At 35.5% G+C, this 22,351-nt stretch overlaps 2 protein-coding genes and 1 pseudogene across 2 annotated transcripts; 2 read left to right on the top strand and 1 right to left on the bottom strand.

Moving 5' to 3' along the window:
* Window positions 1–996: 996 nt before the first annotated feature.
* LOC106316504 (heterodimeric geranylgeranyl pyrophosphate synthase small subunit, chloroplastic) lies at window positions 997–2,569 on the bottom strand. Its single transcript, XM_013754409.1, has 2 exons — window positions 1,981–2,569; window positions 997–1,857 (listed from the first exon to the last, which is right to left on the bottom strand). Exons 1-2 carry the CDS (start codon window positions 2,311–2,313, stop codon window positions 1,222–1,224), a joined length of 969 nt encoding a protein of 322 aa, XP_013609863.1. The 5' UTR covers window positions 2,314–2,569; the 3' UTR covers window positions 997–1,221.
* Window positions 2,570–3,481: 912 nt separating this feature from the next.
* LOC106342611 (expansin-like A2) lies at window positions 3,482–4,694 on the top strand. The gene is made up of 3 exons (XM_013781601.1): window positions 3,482–3,692; window positions 3,771–4,065; window positions 4,170–4,694. Exons 1-3 carry the CDS (start codon window positions 3,560–3,562, stop codon window positions 4,549–4,551), a joined length of 810 nt encoding a protein of 269 aa, XP_013637055.1. The 5' UTR covers window positions 3,482–3,559; the 3' UTR covers window positions 4,552–4,694.
* A 1,860-nt stretch (window positions 4,695–6,554) lies between these two features.
* Window positions 6,555–9,485, top strand: LOC106328452 (annotated as a pseudogene).
* Window positions 9,486–22,351: the final 12,866 nt, after the last annotated feature.

Genomic DNA, 22,351 nt, shown 5'->3' with positions numbered 1-22,351 from the left:
AAATGAATTTTCTTTCAAACAATATTTTTGTAAATGTATTTTTTTTAAAATAATCAATTTAAATTGTTATTATCATTGAATATAATTTTTTTGACATAATTTGAGTTTTCGTTTACATCAAAACTTATCATATTTTAGGATAATTTTAATTTAAAATGTAATTTTCATATTTTTCAAACAAATTCTAAAAATATTTTTTAAATATTTTGTTATAATTTTTAAAAAAATATTGAGTTGTATTTCAAATAAAAAGGTAAAGATATTAAAAATATTCTAATTAAAATATGTAAAATTTAATATAGTTTTAAGGAAATGGTCAAAAAAAAATTACACATTAGAAAATCATGATTTTTGTTAACTGGACGGATCATTATTTATATGATATCGCAAACGAAAGAAAAATTTATGTTTTTACAATTATCTAATTAGCTATGTATACTCATTTTTTATATTTTTTATATGATATCACACATTCGTAAAAAAGATAGTTTAAGATGCAAAAAAAAAAAAAATATTTACTTAATGAATATAATATGAATGAATTTTACAAATACATCATTTAATAAAATAAATAATTAAAAACTGAAAATTCATATCCGCTTCAGGATCTAGTATATATATATAAAGGTTGTAGGATATGATGTATGCATCATTACATTTGATAAGATGGCCACCGATTAAAAGTGGAAAGAGTTTTAAAGAAAGAAGATAAGACTTTGGCTTTGATCTTAATTGAGAAACTAGACTAATAAAACAATTTTATAAGAGTAAGAGTTGGCAATGTCGTCTAAACATCAGAAGACACTTTCCTTTGTTAGACATCAACAAGTAGGTACACTTGTTCTTTCCTTTTTTACCGTCTGAGTTTGCATATATTGATTCCACACCATTACAAAGAATGGTTCTTAAAGTTCACACATACCGCAATACAGCAAAACTCATCACCCACCGAGTAACAACTATCACAACAAAATATGGACTACAAACTCCAAAACACATCACATGCTAATTCTTTCATTAACAAATAGATCATCCAACCAAGATGGACAAGATCCATTTTGGAAAACACTTTGAACATAGGGGTACACTTGTTCAAACAAAATATAATCTACCAGTTAATTCATATTAAACACACACAATTTTTACGTGGCTAACAAATAATATGATACACGTAGATAACAGATAAAGCCCAAAACGAAAAGAAAACAGGCCCATCAATATTCAGACATGAAGAAGGAAGTCTCGGTGAGCAGCGTAGTCAACGAAACTGTAGAGAGGAGCAACCGATGCGTCTCCATACTTGTCAAACACTTGCAGCTCCTTCTTGGCCTTTACACTAAGCTCATCTGCCATTTCCATTGCCCTCTCTGAACCAAAGACTCCCGCATAGCTCTTCTTCTTCTTCGTCTTGTCGTCGTCTCTGATGTCATCCACCACCTGATACAGCATCCCAACAGCTCTGCCGTACAATCTGAGACTCTGAAGCTCATCGTCAGTGGCACCACCCAAGAGACCTCCACAGACGGCTGAGCACTCCCCCATGGCTCCGAATTTCTTCTCCTGAGCAAAGGAAATAGGAAAGGGGCCTCCTTCGAGGTCAACGTACTGCCCTGCAGCCATGCCGGTGGAGCCGACGGTGCGGGCAATCTCGGAGATGAGACGGAGGATGGTGGATCGGGGAACAAGGTGAGGAGGGGTGAGAGAGACAATGTGCTGGAAGCCGAGTGGGAAGAGGGCATCACCAGCCAGAATGGCCATGTCAGCGCCGAAGACAGTGTGGTTAGATGGCTTTCCTCTGCGGACAGGATCATCGTCCATACAGGGGAGGTCATCGTGAATCAGCGAAGCCGCGTGGACCTGATGATTCCATTACAACAACAACAAAAAAATCAAATTTTGTTTTGTTTTGTTTTTCTCCCAACCAAGAGCCAAGAGGGTTTCTATTTTATAAGGATGGAAAAATTGCAAAGAGAGAGGAACCATTTCAAGGGCACATGCGGTGGGGAAAGCGGCGAGTCGATCGCCACCGAAGAGCTCGCAGGCGGCCACGCACATTACAGGAGGGGCACGCTTGGCGCCTTTAGCGAGGACTGAGTATCTCATCGCCTCATAGATCCCTGCAGGGTACTTGACTGGTATCGCTTCGTCCAGCTTCTGGTTGATCTCCGTTATTAGGGTTGTCCAATACGTCCTCAGATCGAAGTTATTGGACGATGATGACCGAATTGATTGTTTCATGCGCACACCACGACAGGGTTTCTCGGGAACAAACCCACAAAATCGGAGAGGAGTCGCTGAAGCGCTTAACAGCATCGCGTCGCCGGATCTATCTATCCTCTCCCTCGCCGGATCTATCCAGCTATACAGTGTTTGGCAAATTTAGAATTTAATTTTAATGCTAATAAAAGTGGGCCGAATCGGAAGATGGGCTTACAACAAAAGAATGAGCATAAGAAAGGCTAGTTTGGGTTTTAGTAACGCCGCTTGGTTACCGATCTAGTGAATATTCAAAGGTTTCATTGCCTTCGCTATTTTAACAAACAAAGGAACAATAAGAACCCCGGAAGGGAAATCGTGATAGTAGTAATGATCTACATCTAATTATGAGTCACAAGGACTTCTTTGTTAGTGGAAAATGAGTTGTTATGATATATAAGTTCAGACAAAAAGAGTTGTTATAATCGTAAACGTAATCTTCCTTTTTAGTTCTTCTCACATTTGCGTTTTTTTTTTTCAACTCCAACAAAATATGAAAAAGGAATACTATTATGACACAACGTGTGTGAAGCAAAGCGCAAGTGACGAAAAGGTGAAAAACGGAAGAAAGAAAGTGAAGTTTGGGGTTTGGAATGTTAGCATGCCATACATACAAGACTTTGGAATTTGTACCCCTATCTTCCCCCACCTAAAAGCCATTCCTTTTATTTTTGGTCCTTATTTCTCTCTCCGACCCTAAATTGACTACATATTTGCTTAAAATGTACTGGTTCAGTTCTGATTACAAAAATAAAACAACAAACATGGTTATTGGTCAGATTTTCTCAGTTTGCTTAAGATAACAGATGTTGCCTAAGGAGAGAGAGAATAATAAGAAATCAGGAGAAATGGTAACCAATGGCGAAGTGAACAGCTGGGGGCACAGCTGTGATGCAAAGAGTAGGTGCAATGGCACGTCATCCACCCATATTAACACTAGGAAATGGCCCTTTGTTTATTTGATAATAAATAATAATACTAAATATGATGAGTGACCTGAAAAGGATGAGAAGAATAAGATATGTTTTACACAAAACTTGAAGATGATGTGAATGTCAAAGAATATTAGAGTATGTATTCCACAAAACGTGTGCTTGAGTAAATTGTGAGGAGAGTAGACACGCCAGGTCACCCTGCTTGCTTGTCCATTCTAACAGTGTGTTGCGAGGCTGAGCTGGCAACCACTTCCTTCTTCTTCTTCTTCATTATATATCTATATATATATATTCACACTAGCTTTCCTCTTCTCATCGCATCCCTTGTAAATTTTTATCTCAGAAACGTGCAGCAGAGAAAATACAAAATGGGACTCTGCCGCTTTCTCTTCTTCGTCGTTGTTGTGCTGCTTTTCTCCTCATCTTCCTCAGTTGACGCCTGCGACCGATGTCCTCACCACTCTAAGGCTGCTTTTTTCTCCTCCGCATCCGCCCTATCCTGTATCCACTCTCTCTTTCTTATTGTTTTATACTCTCTCTTTTTTGTTTTTTTTTCTCATCCATTGCCTTGCCTTGCAGCCGGAGCTTGTTCTTATGGTTCCATGGCTACGGCTTTCTTCGCCGGTCACATCGCCGCCGCCGTTCCTTCCATCTACAAAGACGGCGCTGGCTGCGGTGCTTGCTTTCAGGTCAGATGCCACAACCCCACTCTTTGCAGCACCAAAGGAACCACGGTGATGGTCACCGACCTCAACATGAGCAACCAAACCGATCTCGTCCTCAGCAGCAGAGCCTTCAGGGCCATGGCCAAACCGGTTGTCGGGGCTGACACAGATCTTCTCAGACAAGGCATCGTCGACGTTGAATACCACAGGTTCATCATCATACAAAGACATTTCTTTTACATCTTTTTTTTTTTTTTTTTTGCTTTAGTAATACAGTAAAAGTAATGGGACAAAAAAAAAAACTGAAAAACAGAGTTCCTTGCGATTACGGAAACAAGAAGATGTTGAATGTTAGAGTTGAAGAATCAAGCAAAAAACCATACTACTTGGCTATAAAGCTCTTGTACCAAGGAGGCCAAACCGAAGTCGTAGCCATCGACATTGCTCAGGCTGGTTCCTCCAACTGGAGTTACATGACACGAAGCCACGGCGCCGTATGGGTCACTGACAATGTACCCACCGGACCTCTTCAGTTCAGGTTCGTGGTGACAGCTGGCTACGACGGAAAAATGCTCTGGTCTAAGAAGGTTCTTCCTGCCAACTGGGAAGCCGGCAAGACCTACGACGCCGGCGTTCAGATCACCGACATTGCTCAGGAAGGTTGTGATCCATGCGACGATCACATCTGGAACTGATTTACTTACTCTCCTTTTTTCTTTCTTTCTTTTCTTAGAAGCATATGTATAAATAATCAAGCATATTCATTATTAAGTGAGTTTGTACCAGAACTATTACTAAACAAGAGAACTAAGAAAGATTTTTAAAAGGGTGATGGACATATGTATGTGCAAAGGAGGTCTACACATGACCACCATTCTTTCTACCGATAACCAAGTTATATGACATTACTTCTTTCTTTTATGTTTCAAAGAATTTCTCTGTTGATGAAAGAATGTTGATTCTTGCATAAAGAAGGAGAGGCTAAACAAAAGAAAAGGAGAAGATTAGTATTGCTCTAATGGTGAAAACCAATCTTCCACTGATCCCTCTCTATTTCAGTGAAAACAAGGGGAGGGTACTAGTAACTCATGGCCTCTTTTCTCTCCCCGTGAAAATCTGGCAGCTGGTTTTCTGCATCCCAAAGACTTGAGGCTCTGAAGTGACACTAGTAGGAAATTATCATTTGGTCACTTCTGAGGAAGCATCAAAGAGAGTCACAGGTGGAATTGGAGGAGGATTTTGGCATTGAAGGAGAGGTTTGAAAACAAATGATCACATATGGGCTTTCAGACAATCTCTTTTGGTTTATACGGGCTTCAGACAGTATTACTTAATTGGGCTTTTGTTGATAAACTCTGAATATAGATGGACTGATAGAAAAACAAATAATTAGTGGGCGAAATCAACTACATTTTCATGCATGTTCATGGAGACAGAGAAGGAGTGGAGAAAGAACGAAACTTCAAGCTTTACAATGACAGAGAACTCATGCATTATGCTCAAGCTTGCATCTTTAGCTATATAGAGGACTGATAGAAAAACAAATAATTTATACAAAAATTTTATCTTTCCTTTTTTTTTACTAATACCTTTTGAGATTTTACTGTCTTTTTAAGATACCTATATTAGTTAGCATATATCATTAACAAAATAATGTTATTAAATAAAAACTAAATTGATAAATTAATTTAATTTGCTTTACAAAGATATCCATTAGATATCTTATTATTACATTTTTTTTTGTAATTTAGTTTAGTGATTTCCGTTTTTTTTAATCAATTTTATCATTTTCTAATTAAGTTTAAAATAGTTATACCGATTTTAATCAATACATATATACGGTTGAATTGAATAACTTTTATTCCTTTTTTTTTGTATTTTAACTTTCCATTTATTTCAATTCAACCAATTCTACAGAGCCTACATGTAATTTTTTGGTATATGCATAATAAATCTGGTTTACATAGGGGCAAATCTCCAAAATAGCACTTTTCTAAATTTATATCACAAAAATAGCATTCAAAAACTAAAATGACCAAATGAGCATCTTTCTAAGTTTATCCTTTGAAAATTTTAATTTTTTTATTTTTCAAAATTTGAAATCTTATCCCCAGAACCTCATTTCTCAACTCTAAACCCTAAACCCTAAACCCTAAACTCTAAACTCTAAACCCTAAACCCTAAACCCTAAACTCTAAACTCTAAACCCTAAACCCTAAACCCTAAACTCTAAACTCTAAACCCTAAACCCTAAACCCTAAACTCTAAACTCTAAACCCTAAACCCTAAACCCTAAACTCTAAACTCTAAACCCTAAACCCTAAACCCTAAACTCTAAACTCTAAACCCTAAACCCTAAACCCTAAACTCTAAACTCTAAACCCTAAACCCTAAACCCTAAACTCTAAATCCTAAACCCTAAACTCTAAACCCTAAACCTTAAACCCTAAATCCTAAACCCCACCCTTTAACTCTAAACCCTAAGTTTGTGACTTTTGATAAAACATTAAGTGCTATTTTTGTGACTTTTGACCTTGAGTGCTAGTTTGGGAACAAAAACTTGATTTAATGCTATTTTTGTCTTTTTCTCTTTGCATACCTAGGTTTTGTGTGATTTTATAAGAAAAAAAAAAGTAATATATAAATATATTAAGAAGATACAAAGTAATCAAATTACAAAACTCTCAGAGTCGCACCGATGGAGAACCGTGATCCCATCTATGTCTGGTGGGACATCCAGAGCTGCAGACTTCCATACGGCTACGAACCTCTCCGAGTCCATGTGGCCGTGAAGTCGGCTATGAGGAACCTAGGGTTCTTCGGTCCTATTGACTATGTGGCTGTTGCTGTGAAAGGATGGTCATATGGTGACACCCTATACAGGATCGAGACAACTGGGTTTAGAATTAAGCGTGAATATGCATGGCAGTCGTGCAGTATGTTCATTAGGAACAACATTAGCGAGTGGATGCATTCCCACGAGCCCCCAGCTGTTGCTGTAATTATCAGCTGTGATAAAGGTTTAGGATCCTTGGTAAACCGCTTGAGAGTTGAGGGTTTCAAAACATGTATCATCTATGTCCCAGCCTTCACGTCTGACAGACTTATAAGCGTACCCAACTTCTCTTTGCTTTGGTCTGACGTTCTGGGCAACGCTCCTCTTGTGGATCCAAGAGAATATGGTTTACCTCTGCGTGAGGTTCGGGCTGAGGCTATATATGTTCACCCATCTCAGAAATCTGTGGCTGTCACTGTCGGCATGGATCTTCGTGTATTTGATCTTATGTAAGAGCATCTCTATTTTTCACTTCAAAATATAGTTTCAACCAAATTTCTTTTTAATTTTATGTGTTTGATTTAAAATCAATTCTATCCTATTTTAGGAAAATGAGAATAACACAAGAGATGTTCTGCTAAACTCGCTCATTGGTTTCTTTGAATTAATCCATGTCAACTAGTACAGTCACCAATGTAAAATCTTTAAGAAGTACTTTAGGATAAGGTAGAAATGTTTATCTATCTATTTATATTTAACTGGTTGATTTAAATGTTTTATTCACAGAGAGAATCGTCGAGTTACTCTGGTGGGTAAATCTCGTAGGTCTTGCCGTAAAGACTCCACTAATACTAGAGTTATTCGTTATGGTGCAAGTGGAAAGCTTTTTGTGTGTGCAAGCAATGACGGGTGGGTTAATATTTGGTCTGCAGAGTCTTGGCACCGCCTTCACACCATGTAAGTTATTTGTAACACCAAATCGTAAGCATTTTTGCAAGACCATTAGTATAAACTATGTTGCATAATCGTATCACAAATGTTCTAAGAGCAACATTATCGGTAGTTTTGTAAAACATAGGTTCTCAAAAGCAAAATATTAATATTTAAACTTAATAATTAAGTTTAAATATAAATCAAATAATTAAATCATTGGAAGAGGATAAGTGGTAAAGTGATGTATATTAAGGATGACATGTGAATAGAGAGGTTCTAAAAATTTATTGCAGACGAATCCATGCTCTCTTTTATCTATCTTTTTTTTACTTTTAAAAAAAAAAAAAATGCTAGATATCCATTAATATCTTCCCGTTGGTCACCCTCTAAGAGGGTAGCTCTTGCAATTGCTATAAGAAGCAATGATTCACATGTTTGCTATGCGGATACCCGTGGTGATGTATGGGTGGTCGAGCTTGATGGGATCGATGAGTGTAAAGTTTCACCTTCTAATAAGACTGCTCGACTGCTTTTCCGTTCTAGTAGTATTGTTACTAAGCTGGTAAGTTTCTTGTAAAAAGCTCAAGTTTTACTTTTACTTTTTCACTGAGTCTATGTGTTCTTGACTTCTTGTTCATAAGATTTTTCACCTGATGGTCGATACATCCTTAGTGCTGATGGGGACTTTAAGATAAGGGTAAGCTAGTCAAATCCACTAAGGTACAGTGTCACATTTTTTTTTGCTCTGTCTCTATTGTGAATAATTACGTTTGCCATGTCAAGGTGAATCTTTTTCCAAAGAAGCCTCTAGAAGGAGCTCATGAAATACAGAGTATCTGTCTTGGACATAAAGCGTAAGTGAGTTTAAAGCTACATGTAATTGATACACGGTACATGCACGACCGGTTACTTAAAGGCTATGTAATATTTTGTTATAGGTCCATTACCTGCATAGCCTTTGTCTGGAATTCAGAGGTTACTCAAAGATTCTTGTCAGGAAGTGACGATTCAACTGTAAGTGATCTTTAATAAATTCTCTATTTCTTTATCTTAAATAAAGGCTTGACACATTGGTAACAATGGTATATTCTTAGGTTAGACTTTGGGATATTTCATCTGGGTCTCTTCTCCACACATGTGACATTAGCACAATGGTAAGAGTCTCCGTCCTAAATTCTTCTGTCAGTTTTATTGCATAAAACTCTTAGTTAATTATCTTCGTTGACATTGTTAGAGAAATAATTGATTTGCTTTTTGAAGGCTGAATATATAGAGGTTAATGAATCTGAGCCGCCGGCTCAAGTCAAAGTTACGGATATGTGCACTATCCCAAATTCATCTCTTGCAATAGTTGCTATCCAAAGGTAATAACAAAATTTTCTGCCTCCTTATCAAGTTAATCAAATGTTTCATTACTAATACTAACGTAAAATGCAGATTTCCAGGAATATTATTGTTAAGCTGTACTACCTCTATCTCTATCAAGAAGGTATGATTATGACACTTAGTAACAAATCAATAAAATTTAAATCAGCAGAACAACCAGAAATTTAACTATGTAGTATATCTTTTAGGTGATCCATATACCTGGAGACAGTTTTATCCCCACAAGTATCTCCTTAAGCGGATCTATGAAGTTGCTGTGGATGGTGTCCAGACCCTCGAACCCACCTGTTTCAAAACATCCTGGTGTTACACGGGTTAAAGCCATGCCATGCATTGAGGCTGAACTATCTTCAATCCTTGGCGATGACCAGATTCCTGGAGGGACAAAACTGTTGGAGCAATTGCAAGGTAAAGTTCCAACTGAAGACTGTCGTGAGTGCTCTACTAGAAGCCACGAGAGCGGCAATGTCTAGGTTTTGGGATACTAGTGGACCTCATAGCAGCTGGTTTTCTAAGCAAGAAGATGAGATGTAATCTGAGGCTTTAAGTTGTGTCTTATGTAATGTCGTTCATTGGAAACAAATAGATATACTTTCTCGCAACTTACTCTCTCTTTTGCATTGATTCATATAATATCAAGTTTTAGGGGAATATGTTGAAAATAAATTAAAATTTGTGATCCATAGATCTTAAATGGGTGAGCTGAATTAACGAGAGAGATGACTTACACATCAAGCTAACGAGGGAGTGACATCAAGCTAAAGGGATGACTTATACATAAAGCTTTGTCCCATATATTTTCCATCAAAGAAGCTTAAGGATAGTTTATCCCATATATTTTCCATCAAAGAAGCTTAAGGATAGTTTAGACAAACCACCGTGGCCCTTACTGACACCAAATAAAGCCACCGTGATCCTGCAAGTTCGCACTATATGCAGAATTCGTCGGATCTCCCCTAGTTGCTGAAAGTCTGGCCTTGCGAGCCGCTCTGCATAAATGCAAGGATATGGAGCTACGAAGAATTTGTTGTGAATCTGATTCATCTCTTCTGATCAAGGCGTTGCAGACGAATGTTATGAGCATGGAAATCTACGGTATCGTGGCGGATATCAATGAACTAATTCTTGCTTTTGATTCTGTTGCTTTTCGATGGATTTCTAGAGAGAAAAATAGGGAAGCTGATATGTTGGCTAAGAATTGTCTAGCTGATGAACAAATATTGTATGCTTTAAATGTTACCTAACTCTCTGAATGAGTAATGAATGTTTGTGTTTCAAAAAAAAAAAGCCACCCGGTGAAACTTTAAACTCTGACAAGGCAACTTTTCTCTACATGACCACAAAATTTATTGGATGTTTTTTTTTTTTTTTTGTAACAACTTAATTTTATTACTCTTCAAACTGCTTGATTACAACGAGTAGAGGGAATTAACCATCCTCTTTGATTGAAAACATAAACTACAACAATGTAAACTAAACAAGATAATTCTTCAAATGAAGATGACAGCGAATTCGAGACGAAGCTTGAATGCGTCGGGGTAACCTTCACGACAAAGTCGGACAGCATAGAAATAGTCACATATAGTGACTTTGAAGACCAGCTCTCATAGACGAGGAAGCTGAAACCGAAACTCAACAACGAGTTCGGGAATTCCTCTCCTTTCATAGAAAGGAGGTATGGTGATGACAGAGACCAACCCGGTGAACCCACCGGTAAACTATTCTTCGTAAAACAGAAATATGGCATTAAACTCAAGATAAAGGCCCCAGTGAACCCACCGGAAATCCTTTGCATCTTTGCCACACTTAACAAATCATCAAACACGGGTTTAAGATTTGGTGGGCCAGCAAGATGAATAACAGATTCACAGATCTTACAGGGCCAGGCCCAGAAGATTAACATTCTCGGCTTTGAACTGAACGCCTGCTTGATCGGGAGACTTGAAATCTTAGGGTTCTTGCCGGAGTTGAAAAGGCAGTCGCCGGTTATGAAGCACGGCGTGTCAGATGATGGTAAGTTATTCTCCCCGGAGTCGACAAGACTCACAACACCATCTATCGAAGATGGAGAAGAACTGTCGTCAGCGCATCGGACCTCGCCGTATCCATAGTAGAGTCTTTCAAAACGGGACCTTGTTGGGATGGAGGTGGTGGTTGTGAATCGAGGTGAGCTTGTCCATATCAACCAAAATGAACTTAGGTAGACAGAGACCAGAGTGAAGAGAAGCATGGGAGGAAGGAAACAGAGGCGACACCGGCGAGAAGATGCGCCGCCGGCGCCGTGAAACGGTGACCAAAAGGGTTTCTCGAGAATTGTGCCTGAGAGGTTTATTAGGGCGAACTCAATTTATTGGATGTTGACTATCTTATTCTTGGATAGAATAAAAGAAGTAGCAAGCAATCAACTGAAAAAAACATAATGCAGACAAACAAATGAAAGAATGTTGATTCTTGCATAAAGAAGGTCTACACATGACCACCATTCTTTCTACCGGTAACCAAGTTATATGACATTACTTCTTTCTTTTATGTTTCAAAGAATTTCTCTGTTGATGAAAGAATGTTGATTCTTGCATAAAGAAGGAGAGGCTAAACAGAAGAAAAGGAGAAGATTAGTATTGCTCTAATGGTGAAAACCAATCTTCCACTGATCCCTCTCTATTTCAGTGAAAACAAGGGGAGGTTACTAGTAACTCATGGCCTTTTTTCTCTCCCCGTGAAAATCTGGCAGCTGGTTTTCTGCATCCCAAAGACTTGAGGCTCTGAAGTGACACTAGTAGGAAATTATCATTTGGTCACTTCTGAGGAAGCATCAAAGAGAGTCACAGGTGGAATTGGACGAGGATTTTGGCATTGAAGGAGAGGTTTGAAACGCATAAGAATGTGTTCATACTTTTAAGTTTTGGATTGAGAATATGCTTAACCACTACGGCAAATTTCGCTTTATTGAATGCCACTCCTTGGTATACATTGCACTGATTGCCAGTGCCGTCTTAACTAATATAATAGCCCTGGGTGAAACACAAAATATAGACCTTTTTATAAATATTTTCTATATTTCTTCTTTTTTATATTTCTTTAAACTTGAGCTCCAAGACCTGAGACAAAAAAAAAATCTCAAAACTAATGATGAAAATATAATTTTTTATTGTTTTATTTTTAATAAGTAAATTCAATTTACTTAATTATGAACTTTTTTTATAATTTTTACAGTTTAAATGGATCTTTAAAACAACACACAAAAATTTATAGTGGCTCTTATTGCTGCACTGCATATGTGCTCTTCAGAAGACGCCTAATTCAGAAACTATGGCCTGTCGTTTATTTTCTGTTTGCATTCATTCTTGAAATCGAGTACGTTGCATGGAATAACTTATTTCCTAAGATCAGGCTCCAAGTGAAACCAGTGTGCATTGCCACGACTGCCGGAGGATTGGAGCTCTCTACTTTAAATTTTGCCGTAAGAATCCTCAAACTTTATGCAGCATTTGATGTTCTATATGCATTATTTATTTAGTCTACATATCCAAGAATTAGGTTCTATATTGAGATTAGGGCTGTTCGTTTCATTGACGCAGGTTCCTGCGGCTGCGGCTGCGGCTGAGTCAGAGTCTACGGCCATTCGTTTGGTTGTTGTTCATTTTGCAGCCGCAGACTCAGACTCAGCCGCAGCCGCAACTTGTTGTTCGTTTCAAAAACGAAGGACATTACCGCAGCCGCAGACGCAGAAAGTAGGTTTAGTTCTGTTCGTTTAGTTGCCGCAGACGCAATTTTCATTTATTTCATATTTTAATTTTATGAATTTGTAAAATTATATTTTAAATAAATAAAATATTATAAAATTGTAAAATATTGTAAAATTTCATATTTTAATTTTATGAATTTTATGAATTTGTATTTCAAATATCACATAGAACTGATAATCAAAGTTATAAGAAAAAAAAGTCATTAACTTTTTTTTTTTTGATCAAACCAACTTGTATTAAATTTAGAAGAGTTTACGCTCCATGAAAAGAGAGTACGACAAAGCTACAAAGAGCCCAATGGAATACGAAACAGATAAACCCCATGTTCAAAAACTCGCCCGAGTTACCGATTAACCGGACGTTTACACGCTACTCGTCGCTTCACCGTTGCGATTCTTCAAAATCGGTTAATTAATCGGACTTACCAAAAAAATTATATTTTTCGGGTTTTTTGTGTTGGAAATCTAATCATATAGGTGAGATCTACAATTTTTATGAATAATAATAAGTAAACATAGTGATTGGTGGCAGATCTATCGGTGATGGCTATGGAAAGCTAAACGACAATTAAATGGAGAAGATGAATTAATTACATCTTTGCCACTCGTTAAAAGAAAAAACATTAAAAAACAAAAAGTTGGATACTTACGGATTCGAACTCTAGAGGAAGAGGTTATTTGCCTACAACCTACCCATCAGACCATGACAAACAAAAGAAATCATGTATAAATAGCTGAATTTATAAAAATATATTTGCAAAAATAAAAAAACATTTAAAACTAATCCCCGAGTAATCCCCGAGTAATCTCCGATTAATGTTTAATTCGCTAGGCCCCGGTCAACCGCCCGACTCACGCCTAACGTAATCTCGAACATGGGATAAACCTAAGATAGAATGAAAATACAAATCACAACAAGTAAACATTAGAAATCGCATCACAACGGTTTCATGAGTTTCTTGAACGATTGCATCTCGGGTAACTCTGAGAGTCACAACCACTGCACTAAAGGCAGGGAAGAGCGTTAGCCGGGAGGAGAATCCTTGCAATACCAGCCACACATGTTCATCCAATTCACTCCATACATGAGGAAATATTGGGAAAAGAGACTGCTCCAAACAGGAGCCAAGCGGACAATCAATACCCGCCATAACCATATTCACCAAGCAACAAATCACAATGATTGTCTCTTTCAACTGCCACCAAGAAGAGAAACACACAGACACTGCACCACAAACCAGGTTGAATACAATAATAGGACTGCATACTGCAGTAGAGAGTTGCATCAACGCAACATAAAAACCACTAAGAGGCACAAAGATATAACCAAAGGACACTGAGTCCATTAGTACACTACCAAATAAAGCCAGAAACCACAAATCCAAAGTCACCCACACATCTAGCATTGCATCCTTTCCAAAAGAATAGGAGTAAACAGAGAGTAAGGAGCTAAGGTGGACCTGGACGTCTATAAGCGGATTGATAAAATGAAAGTTGAAATAAGAGTCGGGAGAAGACTCATTCCCGAACTGACAAAGATACAACCTGTATACCACAGGAGAAGAACGCCAGTTGACAAAGATGGTGTCACCAGTGAACACAAGAACAACACCATCATCACTGAGCTTACTTGAAACCCTTGAAAAATTAAACATCAGATCTAGGACTTGAGTAGCTTGTGGAGAAGGGCTGGAGGAAGTGAAAAGAACGAGGCTGACGGAGACGTCTGGTGGGTCTGGAGGTTCTGGTGGCTTGACGGGAGGAGTTTCAATCGGAAGATGCTTGTTCCGCGCCGGATCTGAAGGAGGCCTGGGCTGTGAAAGAGGAGGAAGGCCTGTCACCATCATCTTCAAGGAGGAAGAGCAGTGCTGCATCAGGAACGACGGGGGCGGCGGATCTGGAGGGGGGCGGAGCCACGACGAAGGAATAGTCACCATCATGTCCATGGAGAAGAGCATGGCTGTTTCAGAGAGAGGAGGAAAGAGCGTCGTGGTTGGAGCAAGGAAGATCCATCGAAACGGCGCCTTGGGATGCGGGCTCGAGAGAGATTCTCTCTAGGGCGAACTTCAAAAAAAAAAAAAAAAAGTCATTAACTAAAACATCTAATTAGGGCTAGGTTTATTTGTAAATATTGAAAGATGTTAAGGGTAAAAATGTAAATTGACCTTCTGGCCGCATCATTTATGTCGCGACCGCGGGATTTCAGAGAGTCGATCGCAGGACGTGGCGTCAGACGCAGCGGTTAGACGCAAGGACCTGCGTCAATCAAACGAACAAAAAAATTGAAAAACATTGCCGCAGGAACCTGCGAGAACCAAACAAACAGCCCTATTATCTTTCTATTCGTGTCTGCAGGAGTTAGAGTTGACGACTGCCGGACCTTTATTAGCTATTTCGTGGTGTTTATGCTTTACCTGTTTCAAACTTCAGGCTGATCACGTATCCAGTTTCTCTGAGTCGTCGACATATCATAAGTTTCTAAGAAAGAACTCATTTGTCTTTATATAAACCTTTTTGCCAAGATAGAGTATTATCTAAATTATACTTATTGTAAAATCTGAACATCATCAATATGATTTTTAGTATTCTTGGTAAAAAAAAAGAGAACTCATTTGTCTTGAGAGATCTCTCTTTCGAAACAAAGAACATGTGGACCGTGCTTGATTATCTGAGGCATTATTGTTACGTCCATCTGCTGGATATCTTACCTGTTCTGATTCTAATAACAAGGACTCTCGAATATGACATTCTACTGTTATATAATCGCATGTTACATTCATCAAATGTCAATCCAAATATATATGTTAAAATTTACTACCACGAAAGGAAAAATAAACAAAACAAAAAAGATTTTGAATAAGTGCATATTATTTGATTAATTAGTCTACTAAGAACTCAAGTCGCCTAGATATATACTATAAATAAACACTAGACCCTGCCAGCGCGGATATGAATTTCCAGTTTTTAATTATTTATTTTATTAAATGATGTATTTGAATTATTCGTTCATATTATATTCATTAAGTAAATATTTTTTTTTTTGCATCTTAAACTATCTATTTTTTTACGAATGTGTGATATCATATAAAAAATTAAAAAAAATGAGTATAGAGTTAATTAGATAATTTTAAAAACAGAAATTTTTATTTCGTGTGCGATATCATATAAATAATGATCCGCCCAGTTAACAAAACTCATGATTATTTTATGTGTAATTTTTTTTATTTTGACCATTTCCTTAAAACTATATTAAATTTTACATATTTTAATTATAATATTTTTAATATCTTTACCTTTTTATTTGAAATGCAACTCAATATTTTTTTAACAATTATAACAAAATATTTAAATAATATTTTTAGATTTTTTTTGAAAAATATGAAAATTACATTTTAAATTAAAATTATCCTAAAATATGATAAGTGTTGATGTAAACGAAAACTCAAATTATGTCAAAAATAATGATATTCAATGATAATAACAATTTTAATTGATTATTTTTAAAAAAATACATTTACAAAAATATTGTTTGAAAGAAAATTCATTTATCTTTCAAATATAAAATGAAAATATTATAATTAAATAATAAAAAATATAAATAAAAACCATAAACATACAATTGTGTGAGTCAAATTTTAGTTTTATTCATGCATGTTATATATTAGTGCTGTATGTTTTAGGTAACATTTTAATGATGCACGTTTTTAAAAATCTCCATTATTAAAATTATGCACGTAAGGATAACTCATGAGTTTTTTTGGTTGATTAAATGACATTATGTCCAAATTTATTTAAGGATATTTCATTAAGGTAACTGAAAAAGACAAACAATAAAATAGGAAGTTTAAATTCATTTAAGCATATTTCATTAATGTAACTGAAAAGACAAATAATAAATTATGCAGTTTTATTCGTTTTAAGATATTTCATAAATGCAACTGAAAAAGACAAAAAAAATAAAAAATGATCAAATGGGTACTTCTCTTTTAATAATACTAGGAAACTTCACGGTTTTCTCTATACGTGTGTTTGTTTGTTGTATAAGAGATTCTAAATTTTTGGTGATTTCACCTTTCTAATTAGTAAAGATATTTATTCGAAATCGCGGGGAAGTTGTCTTAATTTCAACACTGCTTTAGTCAACTGCCGCAATGTCTCTATGACACCTCCTCTTCTCATCGCCATATCTACTGTGCAAGAGTATGGACTCGCCAGATTTACTCGGTACTACATCACTGCTTTGTTTCTATCACACTAAACCGTCTCAAGCATCGACGGTTCTTCACAGAATCGGCTCTACGGCTCTCCTACCTCTTTCCTCGTGGCCGTTACTATTCTGCAGAGTCGAGAATTTTAAAATCCATAAATCCCATAAAACGTTGATCGAAACGGGCTGATATCGAGATAACTCTATGTTAACACTATTATATGCTATTGAAATTAAGTTTTAACGCAATTATGGTATATAATTGTAATGATTATACAAATGGCTTTACTTCAATTTCGACATTGCTTTAGTCAACTGCCGCAACGTCTCTATGACACCTCCTCTTCTCATCGCCAGATCTACTATACAAGAGTGTGGACTCGCCAGATTTACTCGGTACTACATCACCGTTGTGTTTCTATCACACTAAACCGTCTCAAACATCGACGGTTCTTCACAGAGTCGACTCTATGGCCCTCCTACCCCTTTCCTCGTTGCCGTTACTATTGTGCAAGAGTGTGGATACGCTTGATTTTTTGCTACTACATCACCATTGCGTCTCCATCACGCTATAGCGTCTCAAGCATTGACGATTCTTCACAAAGTCGGTTTTACAATCGTCTAATCCTTTTCCTCATCGCATGAACTATTGTGTAAGAGTGTGGATCCGCCAAATTTGATTGATACTACGTCATCGTTGCGGTTCCATCACATTACGTCATCTCAAGCATCGACAGTTCTTCACATAGTAAGCTATGTGACCCGTTCACCGGAACTGCTATCTTCTACAGAGATTCATAGACTTTTCACCTTCAAAACCCATTTGTTGGGTTTTTCAACGTCGTTTTCGACTTCTTTGCGTTCCTTCGAATACATGCTTTAGGACTACAAATGAAAATTCTCTTTAAATCTTTTCTCTCCTTAGCCACATCTATCTTTCGTTATGTTTCAACTATTTTAGTTTATCAGTTTACTGTCGAGAATCTCTTCTCCGATGTTAACCAACTTAGCCCATATAAGTATTTGGTGTTAAAAAAAGAGCTGTATATTTAATATCAAAAAGAAAATTTAAATTAATATATAAAATGGTAAGTAATATATAAAATTAATATTGAAAATAACGTATAAATGGTATATTTAAAATGAAAAAAAAAACATTTTTCAAAATATTTTAAAACTATTGCATATTCATCACAAATAAAATGTACCAATGTACTATGCAAATTTTATGCTCAATATTGTTAAATATAAATCAAATGTACATATTAATTATGAATACGAGATTGATGGAATCCTTCAAATAATTTACAGTGTTAAAAATGGTATAATATATCTTTTGGTGGAAAATGAAATTAGATTGTAGGTTAAACTATGCGATCATTAGGAGAATACAAATGAAAGAAGATAATTATTTTATACCAAAATTTGGATCCTTTAACTGATGATATATGGTGTTGGAAACTTAATCCTTAAACAAAATACTTTTTGCAGTTCAGTGTGTATATATATTGAAATTTAGAACATGTTTTGGAAAATAATATAGCTTAGTACATTAAACTAAAAATATTGTAGAAATTAAAACAAAAGAAAGGTTTAAAATGAATGTTTGGCTGTATAGAAGAACATAAAACACCATAATCTTTGAAACTAAAAAATAAAGTATATCTTGAACTACTAAACAAAGAAACCACAAAATGTTTAAATATCTTTTAGAAAAGGAAAATTTTAAAATTGAACATATACGAATTGCGTTGTCGAACTTTAGTGTTCAAATGTATATATTGAGAAATAACCATTCAAATGTGAAACAAGAAAATAGTGGAACAAATAAATGTGCATATTGTCGTGCAACACATTTTTAATATTGGAATATAATATAGGAAATGAAAAAATAAGTGTTAAAGGTGTTAATTATTTGATTAAATAAGTGGTTACTAAATAAATTATATATATATTTAAATTTATAATTGGAATATAACCTTTTGATGAGTTTTACTTTTTTAAAATGTAGAGCTCTTCCGAAAATTGAAAATACTCAAAATTTGGGTCTTTTGGATCATTTTATACATTTCTAGTTATAGAATTTGAAATATTTTAATATTCTCTCAGTGAATTGGAATTCAGTTCCACTATAATTTAGATAATTATAATTAACATAAAAATGTTTAAAAAATCCTAAACTGAAAGCATTGTCAAACTAAAACCTACAATTGAGTTGTTGTGATATGAAATGAAATAAACAAATTTTAAAGGCAGCTGTTAATATTTTTTTACTATAACAAACAGTTATAGCCAGAAAGAATTTTCGGAAGAAAATAAGGTTTAACAATAGTTGTCTATTTTTCTTTTATTTTTTGTTTCATTTCAAATGTCTACAGTAGTTTCTAATGTTGGAAAATATTTTAAAATCATGTATGCCATCCTTCTTAAGAAACAGTAAAAACTTTATAAACTAATATTTAAAAAATTTATAAGTTAACTCAATCTTTACAAATGGGTCGTATCATACCAATGATATAATTTTATATATGTAGAAAAATAGAAATTAAAATTAACAGAGATTGAGTTTCCTTCATAATAATGTGACTGATATTATAATCAAGGTTTATGGTTTGAATAATCTTCATCATAATGTGACTGATATTAAGATTAAGGTTTATGGTTTGAATTACCTTCATCATAATGTGACTGATATTTATATTCACTGAATAGTGCATACACATATTTCGGGCCTTTCGAGTCAGGATCCATTCACACCCATTCGATTAGACCTGTTTGCATCTGTTCATAACTCGTTTGCACTCACGACCAGTTAAAACGATTTTGACAGTTTGGAAAATTGGTGGCACATGTTTTGTTACTTTTTGTTTGCACATTCTTCTATTTCTTAATAATCTCATATACTCATAACGATAGTATTAAGATAATAAAAGTAATGGACAAAAAAATTTCAAGGTGGTTATCTTGTCTTTAGTAAGATTCTTGTCTTTAGTAAGATTATTCCAGCATGAACACCATTTAATGGATTTTATAACTTTGTAATAAATGAATATCACTGAGAGAAACTCTTATCAAATCATATATCTTTCAGAGGGTTAGAGATGAGATGAGTTCGGTTCCTGTGTGATCGGGTTTAGCTTCCAGAAACGATGTCTCCTTCAGTTTCGTTTGCCGGCTTCTGATTCCGGCGTCGCTCCTTATCCCTCGGGGTTGACGGCTGGCTCTTTGCCGGTTCATCCGGCGTTTATATATAAGTGCTGACGGCGGCGGTGGTTAGAGATCTACGGTTCCTATACTTTCCTCCTTCCGATTGACTCTCCTTCCTCCATCTTATGAAAAACGAAGGATGAAGGATCGATTGTAGTCGATTTGTATTTTATGAAACGCAGATCTGGTGGTTTCGATTTCTGTGAGGTGGCTTGGGGTGTTCGGAAGAGATTCCGACATAAGTCGATGGATGCTATCTGAGAACTTCCAATACAGTTGTTGGATGTCGTTCTTTGGTTGTGGTCTTGATCCCGGTTGAATCCAGTGTGTTAGCTGATTTGGTTTGGTCCAGTGACGACGTTTCCGGCGGTGAAGATGGTGGAGGTTCCGGAAACACGTGTCTTCGTCTTAGCGTTCGGTGCAACACGTACTAATGTGTTGTCACGTTTGTGTAGGTTGGGCCAGTGTTGGGCTAGTCTGTAATTTGGGCCAGTGTTGGGCTCGGGTTGTAGTTTATGTTTGGGTTTAGTTGTTGGAACCCTTTCTTTTGGGGCTGTTTTGTGTAACAAACTTTATCAATAAAATTTTAGATGGAAAAAAAAGAATATCACTGAGAGAAAAAGTTTACATATCACCATGTGATCATAAAAGAATGTGTTGTTTAAATAAATAATTGTTCAAGGAAGAGTTTGTTTAAATAAATAATTGTTCAAGGAAGAGTTGCCAAGTATAAATTTATTGATGACATCAACAAAAGTATTTTATGTTCTTTAGTTCATAAAAGAAAAATTACTCCCATTAGATTGAAATTTTATTTTTCTATAAAAAAAGATGACGCCATGAGTACTTATTTTGGGTTTGCTATTATATATAGACTAAAATCTTCTATGTAGAGGGTTTGTTACTTTCCATATCCATGTCTTTTTTGTTTGTTAATTTTTTTTTTGTCTGGTTAATTATGCTATTACAAACTATGAAGAACATTACATAGACGATATTACAGTCGAACAGCCGGAATTCTACCTGCCTTATGAGGATTCATGTTTGACTACATCACCCTAAGCCGTCCTATGAGATCCATTCTTGACGGTACTCCTTGTGCCATGCTGAAGATCTCTTGTAAGTATTTTCTCCAATTTTCTGCATAATTCGCATTCTCCGGAAATTGAAACCCAGACCTCTTGGTGTAGAAATTGTGTCGCATGGGATTCGAACCCCAGACTTGGGTGTAGAAGCCTTTAAACCTTGACCACTAAACTATGGCGCTTCTACGATTTTTTTTTGTTTGTTAATTAGTGGTCATTTTTTCTTTATTTATAAGGACAAAAAGTTTTGAACAATCGTGTCTGTTAGTTTTTAAAAATATTTTGTATTTTTAATTGTAAACCCTTCACAATTTAAAATTTTATTCATTTTAAAATTACATTGAGGAAGTATATAAGTATGAGGAAATACTGAATTGACTTTATCAAATTGGATGTTATTGCAGGGTTCATAGTATTAATAACCTATTTGTCATTTTTTCATTGGCATAAGGTTGTGAAAAGGTTAGGGATGTGTCTATTTGCTAAGGTTGTGTATTTTCATTTAAGGAATTGTAATGGTTTTGATATTTTTAGAAAGTTGTGACTTATCATTCTAAAACTGTGTCATTCATTCAAAAAAAAAATTGAACTTTAAGTTGTATCTCATTTAATAATTAAAAGAACTACTTAGTAATGGTAATTTTGTTAAATTATTAATACTAATAACAAACTGTAAAGAAACTTATACATTTGTTTTCATATGTTTTATTTGGTCCTTAATATGATAATAGACAAAGACTAATAACCAGTGTTTAGAAAAATTTCTTTCAACGTTAAATATACACCTTTTTCTAATGCGTTAAATATACACCTCTTTAGACATATTGTTGTTTTAAAACATCATTAATAATTTATGTAATTTAGGTTATCCTTAGACGTTTATTACTAATTTAAATTTAACTACTTAATATAATTAACATTAGTTATAGAAAAGAAAAGGTCGCAACCGTTTAAAAGAAAAGCTATAACATATCGTTCATATATTGAAAATGAATGTCAAAGGGTACATCGTGTAAATATTAAAAAAAGGCATGTGAAAAAGGTGTGTGTTTTCAGAAATTAAAAATCATTTTGAAGAGTGTATCTTTCATAAATTAATTGAGACGTGTAGCGGTGCGTCGGAAGGACATGATTAAACAGTTTTTTCTCTTTCAAC

The sequence above is a fragment of the Brassica oleracea genome, chromosome C1 (genome assembly GCF_000695525.1).
Source record: "Brassica oleracea var. oleracea cultivar TO1000 chromosome C1, BOL, whole genome shotgun sequence".
NCBI classification, from domain to species: domain Eukaryota; kingdom Viridiplantae; phylum Streptophyta; class Magnoliopsida; order Brassicales; family Brassicaceae; genus Brassica; species Brassica oleracea.
The sequence above is the reverse complement of the archived record's forward strand: the minus strand, read 5'-3'. Positions and strand labels throughout refer to the sequence as shown.

Coding starts and splice junctions, on each gene's coding strand:
- LOC106316504 (XM_013754409.1), bottom strand. CDS start 2,313: ATGCTGTTAAGCGCTTCAGCGACTCCTCTCCGATTTTGTGGGTTTGTT. Junction 1,858..1,980: donor CCGCATGTGCCCTTGAAATG/GTTCCTCTCTCT, acceptor TGGAATCATCAG/GTCCACGCGGCTTCGCTGAT.
- LOC106342611 (XM_013781601.1), top strand. CDS start 3,560: ATGGGACTCTGCCGCTTTCTCTTCTTCGTCGTTGTTGTGCTGCTTTTC. Junction 3,693..3,770: donor CTCCGCATCCGCCCTATCCT/GTATCCACTCTC, acceptor CTTGCCTTGCAG/CCGGAGCTTGTTCTTATGGT. Junction 4,066..4,169: donor GTCGACGTTGAATACCACAG/GTTCATCATCAT, acceptor ACTGAAAAACAG/AGTTCCTTGCGATTACGGAA.